Genomic DNA, 26,430 nt, shown 5'->3' with positions numbered 1-26,430 from the left:
TTCGTCTTATTTTTGTTGCTATTTTGACACTTTTTTTTACTGGACGCTTTTAGATTTGGGTAAAGTCGAACTGGAGGGGGTTAAGAGGTTAAATCATTGGCAGCTTTCTCCATCTTCTTGAGTTATTTTTACTCATGTATGTTGCCAACAGCACAATCTGAACATAACTAACAATGATATGGAATCATTTTAGGAAAATCTTAGCGATGACAGTTAACCCTATTATGGTGCCATGTCTGACTTTTCCTCATACTTTTTTGTGTCAGAGTCAAAACAGCATTACTATTTTCCAGATTTAAAACGCATTCAACCATCTGTGATTTTATTCCATCTTCAGTCTGTCTTCTAACAGCCACCAATTTGTTCGGAGATCAGTCCGAGCCCCCGGAGGATTCACTCCCGTCAGGCCTGGGGCATCATCCTGCGGTTTCGCCGGTTATTAGCCTCACTGTAATTACACCATCCATTTCCAAAATCCTCACTAAAACATGCATTATTATTTGCTGACACGATTCTTTCAGTTCAAACCTCAGCATCCACCTCATGTTGAAAGTATGCAAGCTTGTGGGTGAAATTGCTTAGCGCTGGCAGCGTGTCACACCAGGCCAAATGTTACTTGTAAATCCACTGACCGCATTTGCTGATATACATGTGTTCAAGTTTTCATTTTGCGGGGTGCTACTGCTTGCTCCCAAAGCCTGCACGTGATTGGACGGTGGGAGGGCCAATAGACAGCGATGCAGAAGTTTATGTGGGCTCCCTTCACTCTTGACTCCACTACATCTTTGGACTTTTTCAAATACCTCCGAGTGAAGCTGGGAGTATCATCTTTTTCACCAAGGGACCAACTCTTTTTTTTATTTTTTTTATGGAAAGTATGATTTGTCTGATTTGAGGACATTTTTGTGATGCACCTGTTGACTTTGGAAAGAATGGACCAGTTGGACATGAAATCTGACGCCGTGCTGCAATTCGGAGGCAGAAAAGAGGAGGCGAGTCGACTAAACTGTGTGGACATCTCTCCAAGTAGTTTAATAGAGAGATGCCAGGAGACGGCGCAAAACGGATCACCAAAGTACAGGAAATACGGGTATGTGTATCCCTTTGTGCATATTTGAGGGCTGTCTTTGTTGTCTACAGTTGATTTTTGTGATGTCGTCTCCTCCAGGTCTCGTCTGAGTGGGGTTAAAGTTCGGCACAAGAGGCAGGTGTTGCAGGACATGGCGCGGCCACTCAAACACTGGCTCTACAAACACCGGGACAATCCGTATCCCACTAAAACTGAGAAGGTCCTGCTGGCTCTGGGATCACACATGACACTAGTGCAGGTGAGACTGGACAGGCACAATTACACAGATAGGAGGGAATTAAAGCATTTTTATTATGGAGTGAAAGGCATTTATTTTTTGAGCACATTTGTTTTTTTAATATGTTTTTTGTCAATGGTGGATATAGAGACATTGGTTTGGGAACTGTATTATTAGGCTACACAGGACTACACCATAGACATTTAAAATAAAACGTTCACCTCTTAACCCTCACCTGGACTGAGCACATTATCTCCAGTTTGGCATTACCCAAATCTAAAAGCTTTCCTAACAAAGCATTAAAACAGCGACAAAAACGAGGATGAGAATAAAAAAATTAAAATGACCAAAAAAGCAACAAAAGAGTGACAAAAAAAATCAAAACACGAGAAGGCAACTTAAAGTGACGAAAAAGTCACAAAAACACGACGAAAAGCATCAAAGAGCAAGGGGGGAAAAGCGATGAAGAAAGCAACAAATGACAAAAACAGGGCAAAAAAATTGCCTACGATAACCAAACAAAGAAGAGGCAAAAATGTGACAAAAACACGGCGACAATGCAAAAAAAAAAGTTTTAGATTTGGGTAAAACTGAACTGGAGAAAAAGTGCTCAGTTAAGGCGGGGGTTAAGAGGTTGACCATGCAAAATGTACTAAAACTGAGAAAATACTCAGTTTTATCCAGTCCTATTTGAATCCTATTTGAAATGTTAAACAACACCGAAAAAAGTAAAAACGTTCTAATGCATTTGTAAAATGTACAATGTTTTGGGTAATCCACGACCAGAGTTTTGTTCTTCTGTGTGTCTGTGTATTACCTTCTCACGGAGCTGAACTCTTGTTATATGTTTACCGGGCACAGGTTTCAAACTGGTTCGCTAATGCCAGACGGAGGCTGAAGAACACGGTGCGTCAGCCCGATCTGAGCTGGGCCCTGAGGATCAAACTGTATAACCAGTACATCCAGGGCAACGCTGAGCGACTGAGCGTGTGCAGCGACGACTCGGACACAGACACAGGTCAGCGCCGACTGAAAACAACCTGTTTTTATTCTCATACATCCTCCAGCTGACTCTTTCCTCTTTGCACACAGACGAATGCCCACTACAAGCCCAGATCCGGTCTTCAGACTTTGGCAGGATGTCCTCACACCAGAGCGTGTTGCCGCCCCAGGGCAGAGTGCACTCCAGCAGTGAAGGCGTGTCGGCCCCCTCCAAATACAAGAGCGGTTTATTGAACCGGTACCTGAACGACACCCTCAGACACATGATGGAGGCAGAGCGAGTGGTGAGCGCCGGGAGGAAGAGGAGGAGCCACTCCGAATCTTTCAGCTCCAACGACTGCGAGCGGGACGTGGTGTCTCCGGCATCGTCCTACGAAACAGAGGCCAACTTTGTCTACCACATGGGTGAGAGAGCGGCTTGTGAAACGCGATAGTTATGGTGTGGTTTTGCGTGGTGTTGGCTCTCGTCTAAGCCCCTGCTGGTGTAAACACAGGTCACATATTCTAGTGTTCTCAATTGGAATGGTGTCGGCGTCTATTACAACCTAGACTTGTAGCATATTGTCTTTCCCTCAAATATTGTTGTTGAATAAGCATGAGATAAGAAAAAATATGATAAAACCCGGAAACATAATTTTAATAGACTCAAGTAGTGATTCTATACTTTTTTCTGTACATAAATATTAAAAGAAACTCACTGAAATTGGTTCCGCGACCCACTTATGGGCCCTGACCCATCAGTCGAGAACCACTGGTCTGGTATAGAGCAGTGGTTCCCAAAGTGGGAGTTGGGACCTCCCAGGGGGGGTTTAAAGCTACTGTTTTTTGTATATTTTTGTGTAAAACAGCATAGATCATGTGAAATCCATTGAAAAATTCAAAATAAACTGTTTAAATACATATTAACTTGGGATAAAAAATCGGATCGGATTTGGATCGCAATACCAAGCATCGATACTTCATCAAGTATCGCAATACTTTCAATACTTGTGTTTGGAGGCATTTGTATCATAAATACCTTTGTTTTCCAGTAACAGCACTTTGTTACATTTTTCAATATTAACACCTCAATTAATATCAAATGGCATTTGGTTTCTAAACATTGGACACATGACTGATACACATTTTAAGATAAATATATTACCAATCATAATAACTTGAATTGAATCGAGATACGTATCGGATCGTGACAAAAGGGGATCATCCCAGCCCTATTGTTTATGTGTACATTTTGGGGGTCCCAGCCAAAAAAGTTTGGGAACACCTGTATCAGAGTAGAGGACTATTTTTACATTGCTTTTAAAATGTACCTATACCCTTCTGCTTCTTCTGAGAGATGAAACTTTACTGGGTTTTGGAGCTTGACAGGAGGAATGCGTCAGGAAAAGTTGAATGCGTTAGAGCACAGAGCAAACAAATACATTTCTGAATCACAATATGACCATGATTTGATTTTATATTGTCATTAGGCCAACCCATAAAATGACAGATCCGTAATTAGCCTGTCTGCAGTTTATATAGCTGTCAGATGTCATCGATTGAGGCAATGTGTGAATCTTAGCCAGAACTGTTCATTTACTAATGCACTAATTATGGATTTATGCTGAGTGTGTGTTAAGATGACAGTTTAACGACACTCTTTTCCTCACTTCTGCCTTTACTACACCACCGTGTACAGTAAAGCAAGAACAGAGTGAACCAAAACTTCCATGCGAGTCCTTAGGGACCCGAGACGTCAATAAATCCCTGGCATTCCCGTAGATGCAAGCAGCTCAACCAAATTCAATTATAAAGTCGCTGCAACAAAGGTGCTGACATCTGGGTGCCCCCTCAGATCTAAAGAGACCCCTGCGTACATCAACCGGCCCCAAATCCAAGCCGATCCAAGAGCCAGATCTTTTACAAACATCTGTAATAAAGACCCGGGCAGACGGCGAAATCCCAGGGTTTATGAATTGGAAGGCCCTCACGCTGGCGGCTGGTGTTACTGTGCACCACAAATATCATTTCCATATATTTGAATGTGCCGTTTGTTCCGCTGCAGCCGCTTTGCCGTGGAGGTGGAAATGTCCAGTCCAGTCTCGAGGACAATTACAACATGTCTGAGACTTTATACATCCCAGGGTGAGAAGAGAGAACCTGGGCCAAAGCGTAGTTAGGAGAGTGGTCAGTTTAAGAACCACTGCTGTTACTCTCTTGTTTTCATCACTTTAGTCTAAATATCTGTTCAGCCCATGAAAAGTTGTTATGTGATGCTAAATAAGTACTAACACTTTTCACTGTGTGTTATATCATCCATTTTTGCTTAAGTTTCACTCCAAAGATCTGAAGTGCACAATTACACTGCACTTTAACCTCTTAACCCCCACCTGAACCAAGCACATTTTTTTTCCAGTTTGGCATTACCCAAATCTACAAGCTTTTTGAAGAAAGCATCAAAACGAATCCAACAAAAGAACGACAAAAACACAATTAAAAAGGGATTAAAAAAAAGCATAAAAAGAGTGACAAAAGAGTATGGCTGGGACGATCCCCTTTTGTCACGATCCGATACGTATCACGATACTCAGGGGCCGATCCGATACGTAACTCGATCCAATAAGTAATTATGATCAGTAGAATGTTTATCTTAAAATGTGTATAAAGACAACAGTCATGTGTCCAAAGTTTAGAAACCAAATGCCATTTTATTTTAGTTGAAGTGTTTAGATTGAAAAATGCATTAACACAAAATGTATAGTTTATGATGAAAACGCCTCCAAACACAAGTATTGAAAGTATTGCAATACTTGATAAAGTATCGATACTTGGTATTGCAGCACAAAGTATTGCAGTCGAAAACATTACGGCAAAAAAATCTCGTTTTGTAGGTCTTTCAAATGAGACTCTGGCCTATAGGCTTTAAGCTCCAGTCGAGAGGCTTTTCGATTTGGGTAAAGCTGAAAATGCGCTTGGTTAAGGTGGGTCTTAAGAGGTTAACTTACTTCAGAAGTAAAAAATGTATACCTAAAAAATATTGTCTTCAATTTCACTAAAGATCTTAAGCCTAGAGTTTCATTCCTTCTTGGGCTGAACACACATTAAATATTAAATTGCCCTTAGTCTGTGGACATTTGATACTTGTAATTATAGTCTCCTCTTATTCATGCTATGGCAAGAAAGATATCAATATTTTAAAGAACAATATTCTTGTCAAAGCAGCGATTTTTGGAAGACAAATGTTTAAAACACGTTAAAACCATGATATAAATAACATGCCTTGACAGCAACATGACTCCAGAGCTCTTTGTGCCATTTTTCTATCTAGGTACCCCTTACCCAGTACATTTGTGTAGAGATATGAAAAAGTGACATAATAAATGTGCACTATACAGTTTTCCTAATACTTAATGGTATTTTTTTAACAGTGTAGCCTTGTTAAAACACTAAACATGCCTCTCAGGTCATATTTGTGGAGGTAAAGTGGAAAGTCTCAGTGCCAGATCCATGATGTGCACTCAGCCCATTAACACGTCTGTACTCCTCCCCGGAGAGACCTAAAACCAGCCCCGAACCTGCAGTGATGGACTCCCACAATTCACTGTCCCACAGTCACCAATATGTAACTTAATGTCCTAATAAAATGCTGTGTTATTTGCTTGTTTAAATCAGGTGCAGTGTTTCCCTGAGAAAGTTGAGAGAGTCATAAAAGTGGCTCCTCCGTGTTTATATAGTTAAAAACATAACCGCTGAAAACATACCTGGATCAACGTTGCATTTTTGTCCCGTTATGTTACAAATGAAAGGAGGCGTGCTGAGAGGGGACTGTTCACAAACACGCAAAGGGGATATTAAGTGTATTGGCATTTTCTGAGCGCTTAGTTGTTTTCCAGAGCTTTTTACAACGACACACCTGTTTCAACCCGAGGGAAGCATTTTCGGAAAAACATGATGCGGAAGAGCACCAGAGGAGTAAATCCACTCGTAATGCTACGTCTATACGACTTCAGTGACATGGGCCAGAAATGGAAAACTCAGTTCCATAATAAATACATAAAGAGTCCTTTTGCGCTGCTCCAGGCCTTCATATGGGGTCCGGTGCCCTTCTTGAAACAAGCATCTTTCCAGTAATTAGGGTTTGGTAGCTGTAACGGTGGCTGGCCAGCGCATCAGTGTAACTTTGATATAAACATGAAGAATCGTCTTGACCTGTCACTCAACCTGATACTCATCCCGTCTGTAAATGTGAGACTCACCAGAGCTGAAACTTTTTCAGTGGAATAGCTACATGGGAACTGTTTTTGGCAAACAATGTGAAGCTGAAGTGAGAGTGCTCAGGGATACTCAGTAGCACAGAGCATAAAATATGAGTATGATTTATATCAGTGAGTAGTTGCTTTTGGCCGGAGCATGGCTCAGGGAACCAGAGACAGGGATGTTTCGGGCTGTTAGCACCAAAGGACTGTGTTTCACAGAGGGCCTCTAATTTCTCTGTCTATTGCTCTGAGATTTGGCCAGAATCTCTGATATCTCAGAGGCAGCAGTATTTCAAAACTGAAATGGAAACGGATTGTACATATAATACATACTTTAGCAGACCACACTGAGCAGTATGATGTTACTGCCTTATTTTTGGAGTGACTTTGCAGCCTATAAATGATGATTGTTTTACAGAGGATGTGGACTTTAAAACAGGAGTAAAAATGTGTTGTTACATGCACATCAGCTACCAGAAACTGTGTTTTAATGACAAAACAAAAGACTGTAATTCTATTGCGTTAAACATATAAAATAAGACAGACCAAACCCTCGGTCTACTCTACAAAATACAAAAATACACATTTACAATGTTTGGAACACCCTGTAATCCAGATTATTTACACTGTACATACAGTATGTTGCATTCAATCAATTTCTCCTTATTATCTTATTACAGACCCAGTGGACTATACCTCTAAGTCTGGCAGGTCAGTTTGTATTGTAACCACACACGCAAATGAATGCCACACAAAACTCTTTTATATTATAAACAGGGTTGTTTGTTTCTTCTTCAGTGAGGAGCAGCAGCAGCCTGGAGAAGACCCCGGCTGGAGGGAGCTCCATGCGGCAGTGGCCCTGACCAGCCTGGCACAGGGACAGAGCAGTGGGACTGAGTCACTCAAAGCCCCAGACTCCTGCTCCTCCGGTGGGCCTCTCTCTGTCTCCCTTCCTTTGGACCGGACAAATGCCAAACCCTACCCCTCTCTGCCCGCCCTCACCAGCCGCATCATCCAAAAGTCCTCTCACATAGCAGAAGTCCAGACTGTCAAAGTGGCTCTGGCAAACTCTGTGTAGGCATTAGCACACTGTTCCATATGGGGATACCAGATGCTAAAGTAGCCAGTGCCCTGTTATGTCTGTAAAACTCCATGTTATGTTTCATTCATGATTAACTCAGACATCTGAAAAAGCACCAAAACCATTGTATATTGTGTCATCTTGATGTCATTGCCTTCCTATTGCCTTCTGTTCCTCTAAGTTATATTAACTTCATGAGACTGGATTGTCATCCAATGTTCTGAGTTTGACAGCAGCTATTTGAATAAACCCAATGTGAAATCCATTGGCCAGTAACATGTTTTAAATCACTGCTTGGAATGACCTGCGCTATATTTTACTGTAATGTAGTTAGTGGTATATTTCATGTGTAGTTATAAGCCATAAATTATTATCAAATCTCTAAATGTCTTATTTAATAGTTGTAGCCTGGGCATGAGCGTGGCACTAGCAAAGTTATAATTTGTCAGCATGCTAAGAATTAGTCAATAGGCCTTTGAATTCTGAAACTGTCTGCCCCATTTTCAGCCAACCTGTCAAAACTGGGTAAAATTGAGCGCATTATAAGCCTTAAGAGTATGCGGACTGCTGTTCCACTCATTGGAGATTTGTGGGGAGCGTCTTGTTCCATGTGGGGACACGCTGACACCAAACATAAGCTTGTAATCACTGCCTCGCTTCAGGCGCTATTCTGCAAAACATGATTAACTAGATCTTTCCACTCGCCTTTTGGTCAACTTTCTGGCATTTTCTTCAAACTATATTTCAGTTTTGCGTGTGCGGCAAAGACGGCATGAGAAACATTTAATGGAAAGAGCACCTCTCCCTGATTTCCATTGTAAACCTGTTTTTGATTTGGAGGGGGGTGGGGCTTTGTGACAACATGGAAAGTTAATGGCAGGTCTCATATAGCAATTAAACAACAGTTAGTGACAGATTGAGGTTGTCCTTTATTTCCGATTGCAACAAAACACTACACAGGACACAAAGTAATTTTACATTAAGGCAGAGTTCATTTTTAGCTATTGCTTCAAATGACGCAGAGATGCACAGCAAGAAACGCATCAATAAAATGGCCAAGGGCAATGATAAGGGCTTTAAGGAAAAACAAAAAAAGCAACAAATAAAACTATTGCAAAATATGGATTAAGAAATGCTTAGGAATGTCCTCAGACTATAATGTTTGCGAGTTGTCTTCACTGATCCAAACAGCACACAGAACAAAGTAGGAAAAAACGGATCTACTTTAAAACCTATATACTGTAAACGCCTCCACCATTATAACATATGAAGATATGGTCCAACCTGGAAATACTTAACGAAAAAAAAAAAAGTGGGGGTGTTTTCACATTGTGTATCATAATTGTAAGATGAAATAAAATATGTTTGGACTAGTCATCTTCTTTGGGAGTATCCACAGTGATTCAGTCTATTGTACCACCAGCTCTAATACCAGTACTTAATAATTGAACTAAGTGTACGGTTAGACTTAATTACAAGAACAAACCAAAACCAGAACTAAAGCCTGGAAGCACAGGATTTAAGCGACATCTGTTTTGATTATGACTTATCATTGACAATACAATTTGACAAGCTACGTATGTGCTGTAACCAACAAAATGGTTCAAGTTATAGGCACTACTCCATTAACCTGATTCGATCATGTACAGCTGGATCGCTCCGACCAAAAACATTAATTCAATCCAGATGTACACTCGGGGTTCGTTAGGTCAATCACTATATCTCCTTTTAGACAAAGTGAGGCTTAATCTTCATGCTTTCATTCATGTTTTTACTGAAAGTAGTGAACTGATGGTGGTTAAAGAGGCGTGTGCAAACAGCAAAGTCCACTTGGCCAACAGAAGTTTAACCTCTCAACAGTAGTGTCTGGTGTCTGTAGCCGTGGGGTCAAACTGAGGTGTGTCCTGTTCAGGGTATGGAGCAGTAGCCTCCACACGCCCCACCCTGGCTCTGCTCCTGCGCCCCCAGAATCACCTTCTGCCCCTGGTGCTCACTCTCCCACAGGCCGGGAGTTTGCAGGATCTTCTCCACCAGCTCCTCAAAGGCACACTGGACTCCGTCTTTGGTTTTTGCACTGGCCTCTGAACAAAGAGAGGAGGGGCACCAAGATTTATGAGATCAGCAAAAACTGTGGAGTCTTTTCCAAAATGTTGCGAAACAAAACAAAGATGAGGCATGTGCATGGCTACAAATTCAAGACAGCTTCTCTTGATGATTAAAAAAAAAAAAAAAATACATATAGCTTTATATGAACAAAGACATGACCTATAGAATGGATAACAGCCAAATGAAGACATCCTTGTAGCGGATAAACCCTATGACATATTTTGCCCAGCCCTTAAATTAACCATTTAAAATGGAAACTCTATAAAATACTAACCTAATTTTGAAGAGCGGACCAAGAGATGAGAATCGGGAACATGTGCAGCGTAGACTTGATAAACAAAAACCCACTCGATTTTAATCATAATGTACTTTTTGTGGAGACGCTGCATCTGTCAGCACAACGCTGAGGTTGGACATGCCAAAGTGGTAAAGCAAAAACTACAAAGTCCTACTATAAATACGTAGTTTGTGATGCAATGTCTTGACCATCAGCAGCTATGCAATTAGGTTTCTGCCGTTCAAGATACTACATTCAGAGTCATAACGTCCCCCAAACAATTTCACAAGTGATATTTACCAATAAACAGCATGGAGTGTTTTCGTGCAAATTTCAATCCTTCATTTCTGTCAACTTCATGGTCCTCCTACAAAACACAGACATATCACTTTATGAAAATGAAGTTGTTCTGACAAATACCATAATAGGTATTTTAAATAAACAGAGGATCAAAAGGTATAGTATTTCATATTTCATATGGTTAAATCCTTAAATCCTACAAACTTACTCTGTCAATTTTGTTCCCAACAAGCATTTTTACAATGTCATTCCGTGTTGTGTAGGTCTCCAGTTCATTCAGCCAGTTGTCAAGTTTTGTAAAAGTGTCCCGCTTGGTGACATCATACACTAATCAAAAACAGGGTAAAAAACAAACAAACAGATTATTAAATAAAGTTTTTTTTCTTTTCTTTTCCTTATATACAATTGACCTAAATGTATTCACAGGTTATACCTAAAATGACACCTTGAGCACCACGGTAGTAACTGGGCGTCAGAGTTCGAAACCTCTCCTGTCCTGCTGTGTCCTGGTAAAGACAAGAAACCGTTTACTTAGACAAATGTAATCTAATGATTGTATCACTAATATGACAGGGATATGATGACATTGTTGTTTGAGGACAGTGACACTAGTTTCAATGAACGATGTCGCCCCCGTCTGGATGAAACGTGTTCTACATCATATTTTTCAACACAAAAGTACACAAAGGCCTCTCTTCTCACCCATATTGCAAGTTTTGCTCGGTTTCCATCTATGGCAATAGTCTTCACTTTAAAGTCCACACCTGCGAGTGACGAAAGAGTTGGAAAAGTGCTCAAACATATTACTGTGATAGGCAATAATATTGTAAACACAATACAAACCTATTGTGGCAGACTGTTCAGGATCAAAAGTATCATCTGTGAACCTCAGGAGGAGACTGTAAAGAGACAATAAAAACACAGATATGGCATGTTTAGAGAGCAGAGAGGCAATCCTTCAAGCGGTCACCACAATAACAATACAATAATGGCCTTAACATATCAAGTTTTATAAAAGTGAACACTTTGTACTCAGTTGTACACTATTATGTTATATCTAGCTACCCACAATTGCTACCATATGTGCTTGAACAAAAGAACAAAACTGTTCCTTGATACCTCGGTACCTAAGCAGTAATTAACTTACATAACAAAACAGAATGTCAACATCCACAACAGGCTAGCTAAGTAGTGCGCTACAAAGAGTCACAAACCTGGACTTTCCGACCCCGCTCTCGCCGATAATCAATAGTTTCAGGGTCGTTATCACGTCTTCATCCATATCCTTACTATTGAGAGCTTGACTTTTAACTTATGTATGCTGTAGTATATATATTTGACTTGTTTTGGGGACTGTAAGCAGCTAGCGGGCTCGGCTCACAGTTTGCTCGCGCGGCGTAACTTCCGGACTCTGCGTGACGTCACCAGTAAGTCGGGTATGTAGGTTTTGTGTTATATTTTCTTTAATTGTGGTGAAATGGTGAAATGTGTTTCTTTGACCAGTGTTGATTTTTAATAACATATTTTAATTTAGTTTCAGTCTTAGTCTTTTGACGAAAATGTAATTCAATTTTAGTCGAGATTTAGTCCAAAAAGATCTTCAATTTTAGTCTAGTTTTAGTTGACTAAAGTTGCAGGTAGGGAGACAAATTTAGTCGACTTTGCATTTATGATATTAATTATAATCATATTTAATCAAAGTCCTCTGCTTCATGGAGCTGCTCCCACATGAACAAAGCTCAGAGCTGTTCCTTTGGCAGTGAATTTACATCACACGAGGCTCTTTAAGACTGTCATTGGAAGTTTGGATGATTTTAGTCTCTCCTTTTCATTTTTATTTAGTCTTATTTTAGTCGACTATAATATCTGGTCATTTTAGTCATAGTTTTAGTCTCATGAAAAACTTTTAATATAGGATATAGTTTAGTCCAATTTTAGTAAAAATTAAGATTAAATATTTTAGTCGACGAAATTAAGATGTCGACTTAATTTCGGTCTTTGGCACATTTAGACTGTATTTGAAACATAATGAGTGTATAGTGTTTTATCAACAACAACAAAAAAAACATTGGGATGCCTTGAGGCTAAATAGGAGAACACTGTTGGATTCAGGTGAAGTAGTGGCCACCATCTGTTCAGCTAGAGTCTGTAATTATGCAAATGTGAACTCAAGAGAGAATTCCTTATAAAAGGCATTTAACTTATTGTCTGCAGTAGGTCTAGTTCTGTGATCAGCTTCAGTTAAGGCAGAGTCTTTACCCACATCTACAGCGATGGGCCGCTTCCACACAGATTGCATCGAGAGACATTTAAGGACAGCTTTTAAATATGTGGGTTACTTTGTCGGTTCCTATCCCTGGTGGTTCTTTTTCACTCCACTCCTTCTCTCTATTGGATTCAGCAGCGGCTTTTACTTTCTCAAGGCTCGGATGTCCAACAATATTGAAGAGCAGTTTACACCTGTTAATGGACCTGCCAAGATGGAAAGAAAATACATGCAAGAAACATTTCCAAGAAATGACCCATTGTTTACTAGTTTAAGACTGACCACAGATGGGACCTATGCCACTCTTATTGCTGCAAGTCATGGTAATATTTTGTCAGTAGAATCACTGCAGGAAGTTATTGAGTTGGACTTTCAAATTAAAAACATGAAAGTGCATTTGGGCAATACCACTTTTGAATATTCTGATGTTTGTGCTTTTGTGAATGGACGCTGCAGCTCTAATAGTGTCCTAGAGGTCATCAATTACAATGCAAATAATATAGAATCACTTAATCTGACTTTCCCATGGCATTATTCTGAATATGGAGGAATACCATTGTTTACAAATCTTGGAAATGTAAAATTAAAGAACAATAGCTCGGTAGTGGAAGGTGCTGAAGCCATACAACTGTTTTACTACTTAGAAACTAACAAATCAAGAGCTGACATTTGGCTGGAAGGCTTCATATTGTTGCTATCAAATCAGTCTACCTCTCTTCAGGTAAGCTTTTTTTCTTCTTCCATCAACACATATACCACTCATATAACCCATTAAAAGTCCAAACTGTGTTTCAGGTGTCCTACTCCACCTCGATGTCAATGCAGTGGGAGTTCGACAAATCTCCAGATTCAGTGGTCTTTCTGTTCTCCATCACTTACACTATTGCGATCATCTTTTCAATTGCATCATGTTGGAGGTAAGGATTATTATGTTTAGTTTTTGTCCTATATACCAACTTTGTGTCTGATTATTTTTGTGCTGATTACAGGTTGGACAATGTCAGGACGAAGGTGTGGGTGGCCCTCTGTGGGGTGCTCTCCACTGGACTGGCTGTTCTGAGTGGGTTCGGTGCGCTGCTGTTGCTGGGACAACCTTTTGCGATGACGGCTGCATCATGTCCTTTCATGCTGCTAGGTATGGTCAGTGGTGGAAAGTAACAAAGTATAAAGTACAAGTACAAGTAAAAAGTACAAATTGTTGGTACTTTTACTTTACTTCAAGTACATTTTATGATGAATGCTTTTTATTTTTACTTCACTACATTTTAGAGCCCGTATCTGTACTTTCTACTCCACTACATTTTTAAATTGTGTTAAAAGTAAAAGTATTTTATTATCAAAGTGACCTCTCTACGAATAACTGGTTGAGTCCCAATTCAGACTCGGTTTAGTGGTTTATACCTTTAGACCTTGTTTAGATCTGGTTTAGACCTGACCTAGTTTAGTTCGGGTTAAGACCTGGTTTAGTTCCTGTTTTTGACTTAAGTTAGTGGTTTACTCGTTTAGACCTGGTTTGATTCAAATGACTTTAAAAAATCCTGCACATTAAACTCTTAAATACTTTTACTTTTTACTCATAAAGTACATTTTTGGTCATGTATCTGCACTTTTACTCAAGTAAGACTATCGAGTAACTTCTTCCACCACTAGGTATGGTAGGACATTCCCTTTGGCATTGTTTCGTTGTTCTTTTCTTATTATTACAACTGACATTTGCAAAACTTAAGCCGTACTTTAATAGTGTCAATCGTGTCTGTGTGAAGATACTGACTGAAATAAAAACTAAACTAAACTAAATTAATAAGGACAAATCCATATATAACTAGGAGCAGCTTCACAATTGCTTGGTGTCAGGGCCAGGGGTCTCCCAACTTTTATCATTTTCAGAAATAAGTCACACTGGTGCATTAGGTTGTTAGGGTAGGTTTTAAACTTTATCATTCCCATAATTATTTCTGTCATCTTGAAGTGAGGACCGGCTCTGAATGATGCTACTTTTTCCTTCCTCTACCCTCTGCAGGTATTGGCCTTGACGACATGTTCATCCTGATCTCCTGTTGGCAGAGGACCCGCGTCTTGGACAATGTTCCCGAGCGCTTATCCCAAACCTACAGTGAGGCTGCCGTCTCCATCACCATCACCTCCCTCACAGACACACTGGCTCTGTTCCTGGGCTACACCTCCCCATTCGGTTCAGTGCAGTCTTTCTGCCTCTACGCCTGGCTCTCTGTTGTCTTTTGCTACCTCTACAGTATCACGTTTTTAGGGGCTTGTATGGCTTTGAATGGCCACAGAGAAGGAGAGAATAGACACTGGTTTACTTTTATGAAAGTGCCCGAAGATCTGCCTCCAAGTAATTCACAAGTGTTTAGTGTTTGCTGCATTGGTGGTGGTTATAACCGCATGACCGAAAAGGAACAAGGGGAACCAATGAGCATTTTCTTTGAAAGATTTTATGGGCCATTTTTGACCCACAAGTCAATCAAAATACTTATTTTTGTCGTTTATGCTGGCTATTTATCTGTTAGTCTTTATGGCTGCCTTACAATTAAAGAAGGATTAGATTTAAGGAATTTGGCATTAGACAATTCTTACATCACAGATTTCTACCAAAGCCAAAATCAGTATTTTTCTGAATATAGCTGTAACGTCATGGTGGCAGTAAAGCAGCCTTTTCCGTACTGGAATGAAAGTGAATTTGAAAAACTTAACTCTTGCATTGAGACATTTGAAGACCTACAGTATGTCAACAGCACTCAGGCGTGGTTCCTTGCATTTCAACAATACGCAAATGAAACTAGTCTCAATATAAGCACACAAGAGTCTTTTAAAGGCAGCTTAAGTCAATATTTGGAGCTATACCCGATCTTTAGACAAGACGTCAACTTGACAGAAGACAATGAAATTCAAGCATCTCGTTTTTTTCTGCAAACTCGAGACAGAACAGGGGTGAAAGATGCGATGCTTGGGCTAAGGAAAACAGCAAATGAATGTCCACTGGAGCTACTGATCTACCACCCAGCCTTCATCTATTACGACCAGTACACAGTGGTAACAGACAATGCTATACAAACCATAATCATAGCCGTCATAGCGATGCTGGCTGTCTCCCTTATCCTGATCCCTGACCTGCTTTGCTGCATTTGTGTAGCATTTGCCATTGGCTCGGTTGTAGTTGGCGTGGCTGGCTTTATGGCTTTATGGGGTGTTAGTCTAGACTCAATATCTCTAATTAACCTGGTCATGTGCATTGGATTTTCAGTGGACTTTTCTGCACATATCACCCATGCCTTTGTCTCCAGCCCTAACTCGGACGCCAATAAGAAAGCTATTGACTCTTTGGCCAATCTAGGTTATCCAGTATTACAAGGAGCTTTGTCCACCATCTTAGGGGTGGTTGTGCTGTCTGTGTCTGGGAGTTATATTTTCAGGACATTCTTTAAGATGGTGTTTCTAGTGATTTTGTTTGGTCTAATGCATGGTTTAATGTTCATACCGGTGTTCCTTACACTTTGGGGGAAAAAATCCTAGATAGAGGATTGTTACTTTTATATGTGTTTTCAACCAAATAAATGGATCTAGCCAAATCTGTTATTTTTTTTATCTTCTGAAAGGATATGCATTTACTCCTTTATTAACTGATAATCCACTTTTATTTACACTTAACCCGGCTCAAATATGATCATTCAAAATAAACTGGCTGAAGCACAACAGCCACTTCCTGCATCCAAATTAAAAAAAAAACACACACATTTAATATCTTTGTCTGGGATATTTCCTATGATAAAATGGCTTTCAAGTCCCCCCAAAAAAGGCTTTTCGATGTCCCAAACATCAACAGATGAAACCTGGAAGGAGATAAAGCAAAACATCTCTAGTTTTTAAGCTAAATGTACATGAACATCCATTTCTATTCTACAGAACCCAAATTCACATCAGTGAAGTTTTTTAAAACAGCTTTCTCTCATCTTAATTACAAACGTGTTTCGCTCACGCTTTCAGTCTGAGCAGCAATTCCTATTATCTGTACACATATCAATAAAATATACTATTGACATTAAGAGTGCATAAGTGCATTTACACAAACATCCCTTTTATGGAAACTTACAGAACAAAAGCAAAATACAGCAACGTTGTAGGCAAGAATTATAATTGAACATCACAAGGATCTGATAATCCATTTTCCTGACAACTGATAAGAAGGAATCCTGTCAGTCAGCACAGACAGAACAAGTCACAGCTAATTTCACAAACCTCGATATTGAGGCTGCGTTGGGTTTGTGGAGAATATATCATGTACATTCACGGTTTCATAATACTCACTAAGTGACCTGAGGAAGACAAAGAAAAGATTCTCTACAATGAAAGCATTGAAGTGTTCGAGCGTTGATGTGAGCGGTTTTTGCTAATTCTTGTGGTATTGCCATGTCTCATACTGTCCCACCAGGGTGTCTAGTCTTATCTGCTCTCCAGAGTCTTGCCCTCGAGGACCATTTTAATATCTTTGGCGTCCAATGTCTCGTACATGAGCAGCGCATCCGCAAGGCTTTTGTGCTCTTTGCTGCGAGACTTCAGCAGAGCTTTGGCTCGTTCGTAAGACTCCTGACAATGAAAATACATTAGTACAGGATGTTGTCACAGTTCATTAATAGTGTAATTAAATATGTATGTAAAGGCACAAACCTTCAGAAGCAGCCGGATCTCATGCTCCACCGCTGCCTGAGTCTCCGGGCTCTGAGCTGTCATGTCCCCATAGGTCATCACACCCAACTGATAAAGGCAGAAAAAATATATATATATTATTACTGTAGTATATAAATAATAATCCAGATTAATGTACTGTATTTTCCGTACTATAAATCACACTTTTTTTCATAGTTGGGGGTGCGACTCTATACTCAGGTGCAGCTCAACTTAGATCAATTGTGTCCAGAGATGATCTTGAAATGATTATCCACGCCTTTGTGTCTTCCCGTTTAGACTATTGTAACAGTGTATTCTCGTGTCTAAACAAAAAGGCGCTGTCTCGTCTTCAGCAGGTACAAAACTCTGCAGCGAGGTTACTGACTCGCACAAATAGAAGGGCTCATATTACTCCCACTCTGAAAGCCCTTCATTGGCTTCCAGTCAGTTTTCGTTTCCATTTTAAAATCCTGGTGTTGACCTTCAGAGCCTTGCATGGTCAGGCTCCGTCCTACACTAGAGACTTGTTGTGTCCATATTCCCCCTCTCGGAGGCTGAGGTCTCAGGATCATAACCTTCTCATGGTCCCTCGTACTCGTTTCAACACCAGAGGAGATCGCTCCTTCCAGGTGGTCGCGCAGACGCTCTGGAACGATCTTCCGCTTTCCTTGCGCTTACTTGATTGTGTTGATGTTTTTAAGAGCAAACTGAAAACCTACTTGTTTCAGAAAGTGTTTGAAATTCCAGTGGAATAAGGGTTGTTTCATAACCACGTTTTTTGTGACTGTAAATGTAAATGTACTTTTGTCTGTGAAAGGTGCTATATAAATAAACATTACTTACTTACTTACTACTTACTTATATTGAAATATATAATTTCACATGTTCGTTATTTTCAAACCGACAGTCGCTAGAGGGCGCTCTAGGCTTGTGTACCAGTATCGGCTACTCTTGTTCCACTGAAGATTTGAAAAACAATAATTGAGCCGCAGAAAGAAAGTTTGGAGTGAACGAGAAACTTGTGAGAGACTGGCGAAAAGCGGAGGTTACTCTTACTGCAATGAAGAAAACAGAAAAAGCTAATCGCAGGCTAAAAGCTTGAGGCCACAACCAGAGGAACGAGTTTGCAAACGAGAGCTTGACAACGTGATGCCGGGAGAGGCTTGTCAACGGTGAAGTTATGGCTCCGTGCCCAGATAGGAGCCATCTTCCTCATGTATTTTTTGGCTGGTGCGACTTATTCTCCAGAGCGACTTATAGTCCGGAAAATACGGTACTTTTTTTCATTTCTAGCTGCTAACCTTGTCACACATTCCATATCTGGTTACCATCATCTTTGCCAGCTTGGTGGCAGCGTCAAAGTCACTAGATGCTCCTGCAATAAAGCACATGTCCCTTTTTTACTTGATTGATTACGGCAACTTGTAGATTTGACTCTTTAAAGAAGTTTTACCTGTTGTAATGTTTTCTGTTCCAAACTGAATCTCCTCAGCCACCCGGCCGCCCATGCTCACATCCATCTGGGCCAACAGCTGGGAGCGGGTCTCACTCCACCGGTCATTCTCAGGAAGCATGGACACCTAAATTAAACCCCATTAAAAAAAAGCAATAAAGCTTCTATGTAATATAGAGTACAGTGTTGTGGCAGTGGGATTTCTTACATGCCCCAGGCTCGGTCCTCTTGGCATGATGGTAGCTTTATTGATTGGCATTGCATCTTTGGTGTAATACGCTACAATTGCATGACCGGACTCATGATATGCAGTGATTTCCTTATTCCTCTTGTCGATTTCTGCGCTCCTCCTTTCAGGTCCTATATATAACAAACACATCAAAATCGTATTTATGAAACGAAACTTAGCAAAGACATAAGAAGAGCAATGGCTACTTTGAGTGCTCACCCATGAGGATTTTGTCTTTAGCGAACTCCAGCTCTTTCATTGTAACCATGTCCTTCTCATCGACTGCTGCCTTCAGGGCTGCCTGGTTCACCAGATTTTCCAGGTCAGCACCTGAGAAGCCCACTGTGCCTCGGGCAATAATATTGGCTTCAATGGCTGTGAAAACAACACACAATATATCCTCTGTACTGCAAAACTGCTGTAGGCTAAATAATAGAGCAGCTTTGTTCTGTACCTGGGTCCACCTTAATCTTTTTGAGATACCAATTGAGGATCTCTGTGCGACCTTTGACATCTGGTTTGGGGACAGTCACCTGCATATCAAAGCGTCCGGGTCGGACCAAAGCACTAAAATAAAATAAAAAATAGATCATTCTAATAACAAGAAAAAAAAGATGGAACAACCAGATGCTGTAACAGAAGTAAACTCACTTATCCAAAGCCTCTGGAAAGTTTGTAGCTCCAATGATAATCACACCCTCATTTGTTTTGAACCTTTAATAATAACAAATTTAATGTTGCATATGTAACACGTGACAGCATTCTACAGAGAAGTTGTGTAAATTACCCATCCATCTCAGCAAGGAGTTGGTTGATTGTCTGTCTGGAGTATGGGTGCATTGGAGACTCAATCCTTTTTCCTCCAACACTGTCGAGCTCATCAATAAAGATCACACAGGGTGCATTAGCTTTGGCCTCTCCTGCAAATAAATATCACACTACTAGCTTGAGAGGTTTATAAACTTTACTATTCTATAATGTGGAAAGTAAATACACACTGAAAAGATTTCTGATGCGACTGGCTCCAACTCCAACAAACATTTCATCAAATTCAGATCCAGAGGCATAATAGAAAGGTACATCTGCCTCTCCCGCCACTGCTCTGGCCAAGAGAGTTTTTCCTGTCCCCGGGGGTCCCACAAGCAGCACACCTGAAGGCAAACCAGAACAAACAGAGTTAAACACACTTCACACATGTCACTGTTGTGTTTATTGTCAGCCAGTCATACCTTTAGGCAGCTTTCCTCCCAGGACCGTGAACTTCTGTGGATTTTTTAGAAACTCTACCACTTCCTGTAGTTCGTTTTTGGCCTCCTCCACACCTTTGACGTGCTCGAAGGTCACATTTTTCACCTGCACTGGGTCCACAGCAGAGTCTAAGCCTGATGTGGTTCGGAACCGTACTGTGCAGAATGGTTAGATTACAATTCGAAATCACACAGCATACAGTTAAACCTACAAAACAGGTTCAGTTTATTAACTCATAAAAGATATACATTGAAAGGAGCCTTTACCCGATAGAAATGGTGTCTTTGAAATGCCATAGATCCCAATAAGAAGCAGCACCAGCAAAATCAGACGAGTCCTCCTCGAAGTATCTATGCATTTGAATTAAAATAACAAGTCATTGATTGAAAGCACAATGAAGAGTAGCAGCTTTGGTTTATACAGAAGAATAACTACTGCAACCTGCCTTGGGTGCGTTGTGTCAGGGCTTGTGCTTTGAGGAACCCTTCAGCAAACCCCCTTTTGAAAGAGTCGTGCTGCCCATCTGGGATGTTCTTGTTCTTTAACAGAGTGTCCAGACTTTCCATATCTACCCCTTTGTCCCGAGTTAGGAAACCCTGCAGAAACATATAACCTTCATTCTCAGAAGTATTACATTTGCAATTGTTGCTTTAGTTTTCGGGGGGGGTAGGGGAGGACTGACCTTCATGAAGGATGGTGTGAATCCCTCTGGCTCAATGGGTCGGTCCAAACCTGACTGAAGGCGCCTGGTTTTGGTCCTTAAGGTCTTAAAGCCTCTGCTCTGAACCAATACTATAATAAAACAACAACTATTTACGACAGACATTTATCAGAACACACAGGGGGTCATTTATCAAGACAGGCGCTAAACAGCAAGTGCAACCCAGAAAATTGCATATAGCTTTCTGAGGGCTCACCCAATTTACAGTTGGACTTGCCTATATTACAGTATATAATGCTGCATGCGTCAATATTGCGCAAATGACACTGTTGAATCGGATCTACTTTTGCACATGCTATTCATTTTACACAGGCTAACGCTTGGCAAATGACCTCCATAATATTGTCATTAAATATTGTTAGTTTGTTACCTGGCCAGGCCTGAAGCTCTGAACAGACCGAGTGAAAAAGAGAGGAATGCGGCTTTGCAAAAATCGGCATTGATCCAGGAAGATGTTGGAAGCCTGGTAAGATAGGAGTCATCGACAATTGACGCAAAGGTGAATTTGAGACTATAACTGATCTTTCTGATGGAATATTTACCATGCTTATTGTGGTAAAAGGAGTGTGTTGAGAGATGAGAGCTCTTCCATTCACTGTTACTTATATGAGCTGAAGACAGAGACTTTTCTTTTGGAAAGACATTGTTCATCAAGTCATCCAGCTGCTGCTTCCCAAGATCTGACAAGCCCAAGTCACGCAGGCTTGGCTGTTAATTGAAAAATAAATATGTGTCATAGCTAAACAATACATAAATCAAATCAAATATTAGATATAATTTATAACTGAATTATGCAAATACCTCTGCGTGGAGATGTTCAGACTCTGGAACATACTCCTTGTTTTGTGTTGATTTACATGTTGCAGATGTTCGTGAACTCACTGAACCCTTCAGAGACTGGAGAACATTTATCAGGTGGCTGAGGGGCACAGTCACCTGAGGAAATACACATGGATATGAAATGCACTATAGGGGGGAAACATACAGCACTGGATTTTCAGATCTAAAAGAAACTGAAACGAGTCTCGGTGTGTAATGTCACTGACGCAGCAAACACTAGAGGTAACACTATGGGTAACACACAACTGATGGCTTCATAAAATGATTAATAGGAGCGGATCGTGACTTCTATCTGCTGCACTGATACAGGGCAATTCTTGGAGCCTTATTGCCTAACTACTGTAACTACATGAGTTGATAACGAGAACCAAAACAACAACGTTGATCCCACAACAGGGCCTAGGTTAAGATCCCTACCTGCGGTTGAACGGACGTAGACAACGAAAACATAACGACTTGTGGAGATAATATGGTGTTTCTTGTCGTTTAAAGGCGATGCTCTGGTTTATTCCATCTTTATTAAGGTGATATAATAGCTAACGTGAACTTGAAATCACTCCAACAGCTGACACAAACCGGAAATGACACTGACGTCATCACTGGCCTCACAGTGAAATGTTTCCCCCTTTTTTGCAGATGATGCTTCTCGTTCCGCTTTACTGTTATGATCATGTTGAAAAAGAAAGAGTTTTTTATTCATTTGTGTTATAATATTGGTGTGGTGGCTGATTAAATAAAATATTAGATGAATATGGTGTTGGTCTCAAAATGGTTTATTGCAGTCTAATAAATAAATTACAATTAAACCATTGTAGTTTTGAAAATACAGCATTAAATTGACATAGACTACACACATTTTGTACAGTCATAATGATTAAACATAGTTTTAAAAAAGTGTGTCACAGCGGCTACGTCTCATATGCATTCAATAGTTTACTACCCTTTATGTTCTTTTATTTTGTGAACTACCAGAAAGTCCTTAATGGTCTAACAGATTGTATTAATCTATTTTACATTATTTTTCTGCATGCTACACTTTCACAATGTCAAGCCTAGAGTACAAAGGCTCTTATTCTGTTTCATTTCAACCTTCAAAGCTTTTACTGCTTTGCTGATATATCAAAGGATCATTACCCTGTTTATGTTGTTGGTTCAAAAAGGTTTGCACAAGATCACGTAATCCTCCTGTAAAAACAGACAATATACAAGTTATTATTGGTGAGAAATAATCTTGCAACGATTGAGTTGATACGAACCTCACCTCCTTTTACTTCGTAAGTACATCCGGACCAGCCAATGTGCAAACACAGGCCAAAATACAGTGAAAAACACAGCAACTGGAGAGGTCTGTAAAGGCCACCAAGGTCTGATGATCTAAAGATATAAGTAAAAGATATAAGTAAAAGATGTGTGTAAAAGATCGCATTTTCATGATTCATAACCAAAATACTAATCTTAAATATACCTGGAAGGCAGTAGCCAGAGGATATTGATTCGGTGAAGGTGATGGTGGCTTAAATGGGGAAAATATAAAAACAAACATTTTACAGCCATTATGGAAAGATAATAGAAAGTGAACAATCTTGAGTTTTACCTGTGACGCTGTGAGGACCTCTAGAGTCTGAAGTCTGTATAGCACAGTGTCCATGTCATGCTGGAGTCTAAACAGAGCACTAGCAATTTGTTCATTAATGTTTTCCCTAGAACGACAAAGAGACTGTGGCCTCTGTGACCCATTGCAACATGCTGCAAAGATATTAGGACCAAATGGTGAGCTGCATGTTGATCCAGTGCCTGAAACAACAATAGATTTATACAACTTAAGTAGTCACATCACAATAATTAATCACAGCTGAAAAAAATCACCTGTCCCTGTTCTTGACAGAGCGCTTTTGTTTTCAACTGTTCTCATCCCATCCACCAGATGAGATTCAATTGTACTGTTTAGTGCTGAAAAGGTGTCAAACCATGGGTCACTTTGTCTTAAGGCGGTAGATCTTGAGTTCTGTGATTGTCTTTTTGATGCAGGCAGACCCTTTTCAAAATAGATGAATATGTAAATAAATAATTAACAAAATCAATCAATCAATAAACAAGTTAATAAAAACATTATCAATAAAACAACACTTCTACAGTGAAATCCAAATTAATCCTGTACCTCATGCATAGCTAGGTGCTCCATTGAATCACAGAATTCTTCATTATCTGAATCTGGAGAACTAACATTTTTCCCAGCAGCTACACTATGATCTGTATAAAACATGGATTATCAGCCAAAAGCTAAAGTGTATGTATACATAATGCTCATTTATTATTTATAATCGTACCACTCGGATGCCCATTGAAATGCGTATGAGGATTGTGACGAACAATTGGCTCTACTGAACATGCCAGCTCCTCTTCTTCCACTTCACTGTTGAGAGAGCTGTGTGTCCCATTGGTGAAAGAGGACACACTTGGTTCCATGCTGCTGCCGTTTGAGCCCCCAGTGTCCGATCTCCACCTCCTGCGCTCAGCCATCAAACGCATTGGGTCAGGATTCCAGGCTTAAACATACAAATTGTCACTTATAGATTATAAGAATATATTTGAAAAAAGGCACCTGTGTATGCAAGTAGTACACAGGTACTATAAGAAGCCACAGTCTACTTCAGTGTTAATTTCCACAACAGATTTAATTTCAATGTTGGTCATAGTTTAGATTTATTGATTGTTTAATTACAGTCAGCAAGTAATATTTTGGGAAAGAAATGAACACTGATAGTCACTAGCCAATAACCCCAGAAAACATATACTACGTATACCTTGTTCCTCCATTTCCTCTTCCTCCTTGTTTTCATCATAAGAAATATCAGCCTCCCTGTTTATGTATTCCCAACGGTGTCTGTAGCCATTTGACTCCTCACTATCCACGCTTACACCAGCAAAGCTGTCATCTTTTTCTATTTCCGGTAGATTTTGTATATCATCCCAAAGATCTCCATAGCCTGAACAACGAAGTAAATACTTGTGTCAATTATAGTTGATATGTTATTAGCCACAAAGAACAAAATGGAACTGTGAAAACACAGAGCACTGACTTGCCTTCAATGGTTGGTTTCATGACTTGCTCTTTTAGAAACAAAACAAAAATACATTCAATCACTGAGTGTTGGTGATCTTGCTAGTTTCCTATAGCCTACTGTTTGATCTATCTATTGTAATCCTGTTCTATTGTACCTGTGTGATTTGCAAATGGTCTTGTGAAAGGTCTTTTATCCAGCATATTTTCCCCTGCATCTTCATCATTGCTCTCCACCTCTGTGTAGAAGTTACCGAGCTTTTGTACCAAGTCAGTAACTTCGCTGGATATCGGGATGGCCTCCAAGATCTTAAAGTAAACAACATAAAGGCTTGTTAAATAATCTATATCAGAAAAATAATAGTCTTAACATATGAATTGTATCCATGGCAAAAAAGCTAATTAATATTCAATGTGCAAAGAGCTTTCAATTTTGTGAATGGACCAACCAGCTGGATGTCTTCAACATAATTTTTCATCGCTTCTTCCCTTGTCATATTTCCCAGAGCACTCCATGCATCCCTGGAAACACAAGAACTTGGCTCAAACACCTGCAACATGTTATTATTACTGCATAAATCCTTTAACAAATGTTACCATTTAGCTTTGCCCCTTGTGTCCCAGAAGCCTGTTGGCCGAGGCATGTTGCAGGGCCCTAATGTCGCCTGCTTGTAATAACTGTAGAACATTAACATCATGTCGTCTGAGGGTTGGAAAGGGCCTGAAAAAATTGAAATGTGGTAGGTAAAGGTGCAGAATAAAAATGTTCACCACTGTAGAAAATTGTGCTCTATATGAGTGTAATAGATATTGCTTAGGTTACACTTGATCAGGGAGGAGGCTACATTCCTCACTTAAAACCCAATTCACAGACTGTCTAACACAAAGCTTGATGATCCATTATCCTTATAGCAGCTTTATCTTTACAGGGTCAGCCAAGAGCTCTTGAAGAGCTCTTCACAGCTGAATGTAGGTCAATCAGAATCTGTTTACTCACCAACAACGAACAAACCTGACTTACCATCTTCTGGCAAAGTCCGGATCACTTTTACTGCAGCATAAAATTTTTCCTCCAGGCTGTATTCGTCCTCCTCTTCTGGTGTCATGCTCATTTCCAGCAAGGATGTCAAATGGCAAGAATTTAAATTAGGCATAAATACTGCTGATAAGGGATTTCATTCAATAAAGAGCAGTCTTCTTTCATATCACAGGGGTTTGCTGATGAATTCAAGTTGTAGCGTTTCCTTTGGGACAGTCAATGAAAAAGCTCCGTCAAAAATGATACAATCGATATTTGGCATCATCATAAATAGGCCAAGTTCTAGAAGCAATTCTTTCATAAGTTAATTATCTTGCCTCCCTCTGCAATGTACCTGCGAGCCAATCTGGCGGATCTGGCCTCGAATCAAGGAGATGGTGAACGGCGGCGTGTTCTGCGTCGGGAAATGTATTTTTTTCCGGTTCAGTCCGTGGAGCAGATAGAATGCTTTCTACGTGCTTCATGCAGCAATTCTCCTTCAAATCCCACAAGCCCTTGAGAGCGGAGGATTTAAACCGAAGGGGCTTATGGGAAATGTAGTATTGCGTAGGCTTCTGTAGATATATATATTAATCCAAATGA

At 40.1% G+C, this 26,430-nt stretch overlaps 5 protein-coding genes across 5 annotated transcripts; 2 read left to right on the top strand and 3 right to left on the bottom strand.

The window, feature by feature from the left end:
* Positions 1–908: 908 nt before the first annotated feature.
* On the top strand, positions 909–7,622 carry LOC306972119 (homeobox protein Mohawk-like; the record flags this gene model as incomplete). The annotated part of the gene is made up of 6 exons (XM_079568601.1): positions 909–1,090; positions 1,169–1,328; positions 2,169–2,325; positions 2,400–2,714; positions 7,225–7,259; positions 7,353–7,622. The coding sequence occupies 6 exons, from the start codon at positions 909–911 to the stop codon at positions 7,620–7,622; spliced, it is 1,119 nt and encodes a 372-aa protein (XP_079424727.1).
* Positions 7,623–8,559: 937 nt separating this feature from the next.
* Positions 8,560–11,718, bottom strand: LOC306972709 (ras-related protein Rab-18-B). Its single transcript, XM_079569411.1, has 7 exons — positions 11,523–11,718; positions 11,152–11,207; positions 11,011–11,072; positions 10,742–10,814; positions 10,517–10,635; positions 10,309–10,375; positions 8,560–9,706 (listed from the first exon to the last, which is right to left on the bottom strand). The coding sequence occupies exons 1-7, from the start codon at positions 11,588–11,590 to the stop codon at positions 9,534–9,536; spliced, it is 618 nt and encodes a 205-aa protein (XP_079425537.1). The 5' UTR covers positions 11,591–11,718; the 3' UTR covers positions 8,560–9,533.
* An 813-nt stretch (positions 11,719–12,531) lies between these two features.
* Positions 12,532–16,116, top strand: ptchd3b (patched domain containing 3b). Its single transcript, XM_079569598.1, has 5 exons — positions 12,532–12,911; positions 13,164–13,295; positions 13,370–13,491; positions 13,564–13,709; positions 14,595–16,116. The coding sequence occupies exons 1-5, from the start codon at positions 12,582–12,584 to the stop codon at positions 16,103–16,105; spliced, it is 2,241 nt and encodes a 746-aa protein (XP_079425724.1). The 5' UTR covers positions 12,532–12,581; the 3' UTR covers positions 16,106–16,116.
* An 89-nt stretch (positions 16,117–16,205) lies between these two features.
* Positions 16,206–22,335, bottom strand: LOC306972183 (ATP-dependent zinc metalloprotease YME1L1-like). Its single transcript, XM_079568703.1, has 18 exons — positions 22,166–22,335; positions 21,710–21,844; positions 21,451–21,616; positions 21,279–21,371; positions 20,870–20,979; positions 20,623–20,783; positions 20,454–20,527; positions 20,169–20,342; positions 19,938–20,090; positions 19,727–19,859; positions 19,591–19,653; positions 19,394–19,506; positions 19,159–19,314; positions 18,919–19,070; positions 18,711–18,837; positions 18,559–18,632; positions 17,258–17,344; positions 16,206–17,176 (listed from the first exon to the last, which is right to left on the bottom strand). The coding sequence occupies exons 1-18, from the start codon at positions 22,196–22,198 to the stop codon at positions 17,033–17,035; spliced, it is 2,148 nt and encodes a 715-aa protein (XP_079424829.1). The 5' UTR covers positions 22,199–22,335; the 3' UTR covers positions 16,206–17,032.
* A 302-nt stretch (positions 22,336–22,637) lies between these two features.
* LOC306973301 (acyl-CoA-binding domain-containing protein 5-B-like) lies at positions 22,638–26,221 on the bottom strand. Its single transcript, XM_079570207.1, has 13 exons — positions 25,831–26,221; positions 25,407–25,530; positions 25,259–25,331; positions 24,968–25,118; positions 24,833–24,859; positions 24,553–24,735; positions 24,076–24,294; positions 23,907–23,998; positions 23,615–23,783; positions 23,343–23,542; positions 23,214–23,261; positions 23,010–23,122; positions 22,638–22,933 (listed from the first exon to the last, which is right to left on the bottom strand). Exons 1-13 carry the CDS (start codon positions 25,961–25,963, stop codon positions 22,921–22,923), a joined length of 1,545 nt encoding a protein of 514 aa, XP_079426333.1. The 5' UTR covers positions 25,964–26,221; the 3' UTR covers positions 22,638–22,920.
* Between the last annotated feature and the right edge of the window lie 209 nt (positions 26,222–26,430).

Source organism: Gobius niger (assembly GCF_951799975.1).
Source record: "Gobius niger genome assembly, chromosome: 13".
Lineage (NCBI taxonomy): Eukaryota > Metazoa > Chordata > Actinopteri > Gobiiformes > Gobiidae > Gobius > Gobius niger.
Note: the sequence above shows the minus strand (reverse complement) of the source record. Positions and strands in the feature narration are given on the sequence as shown.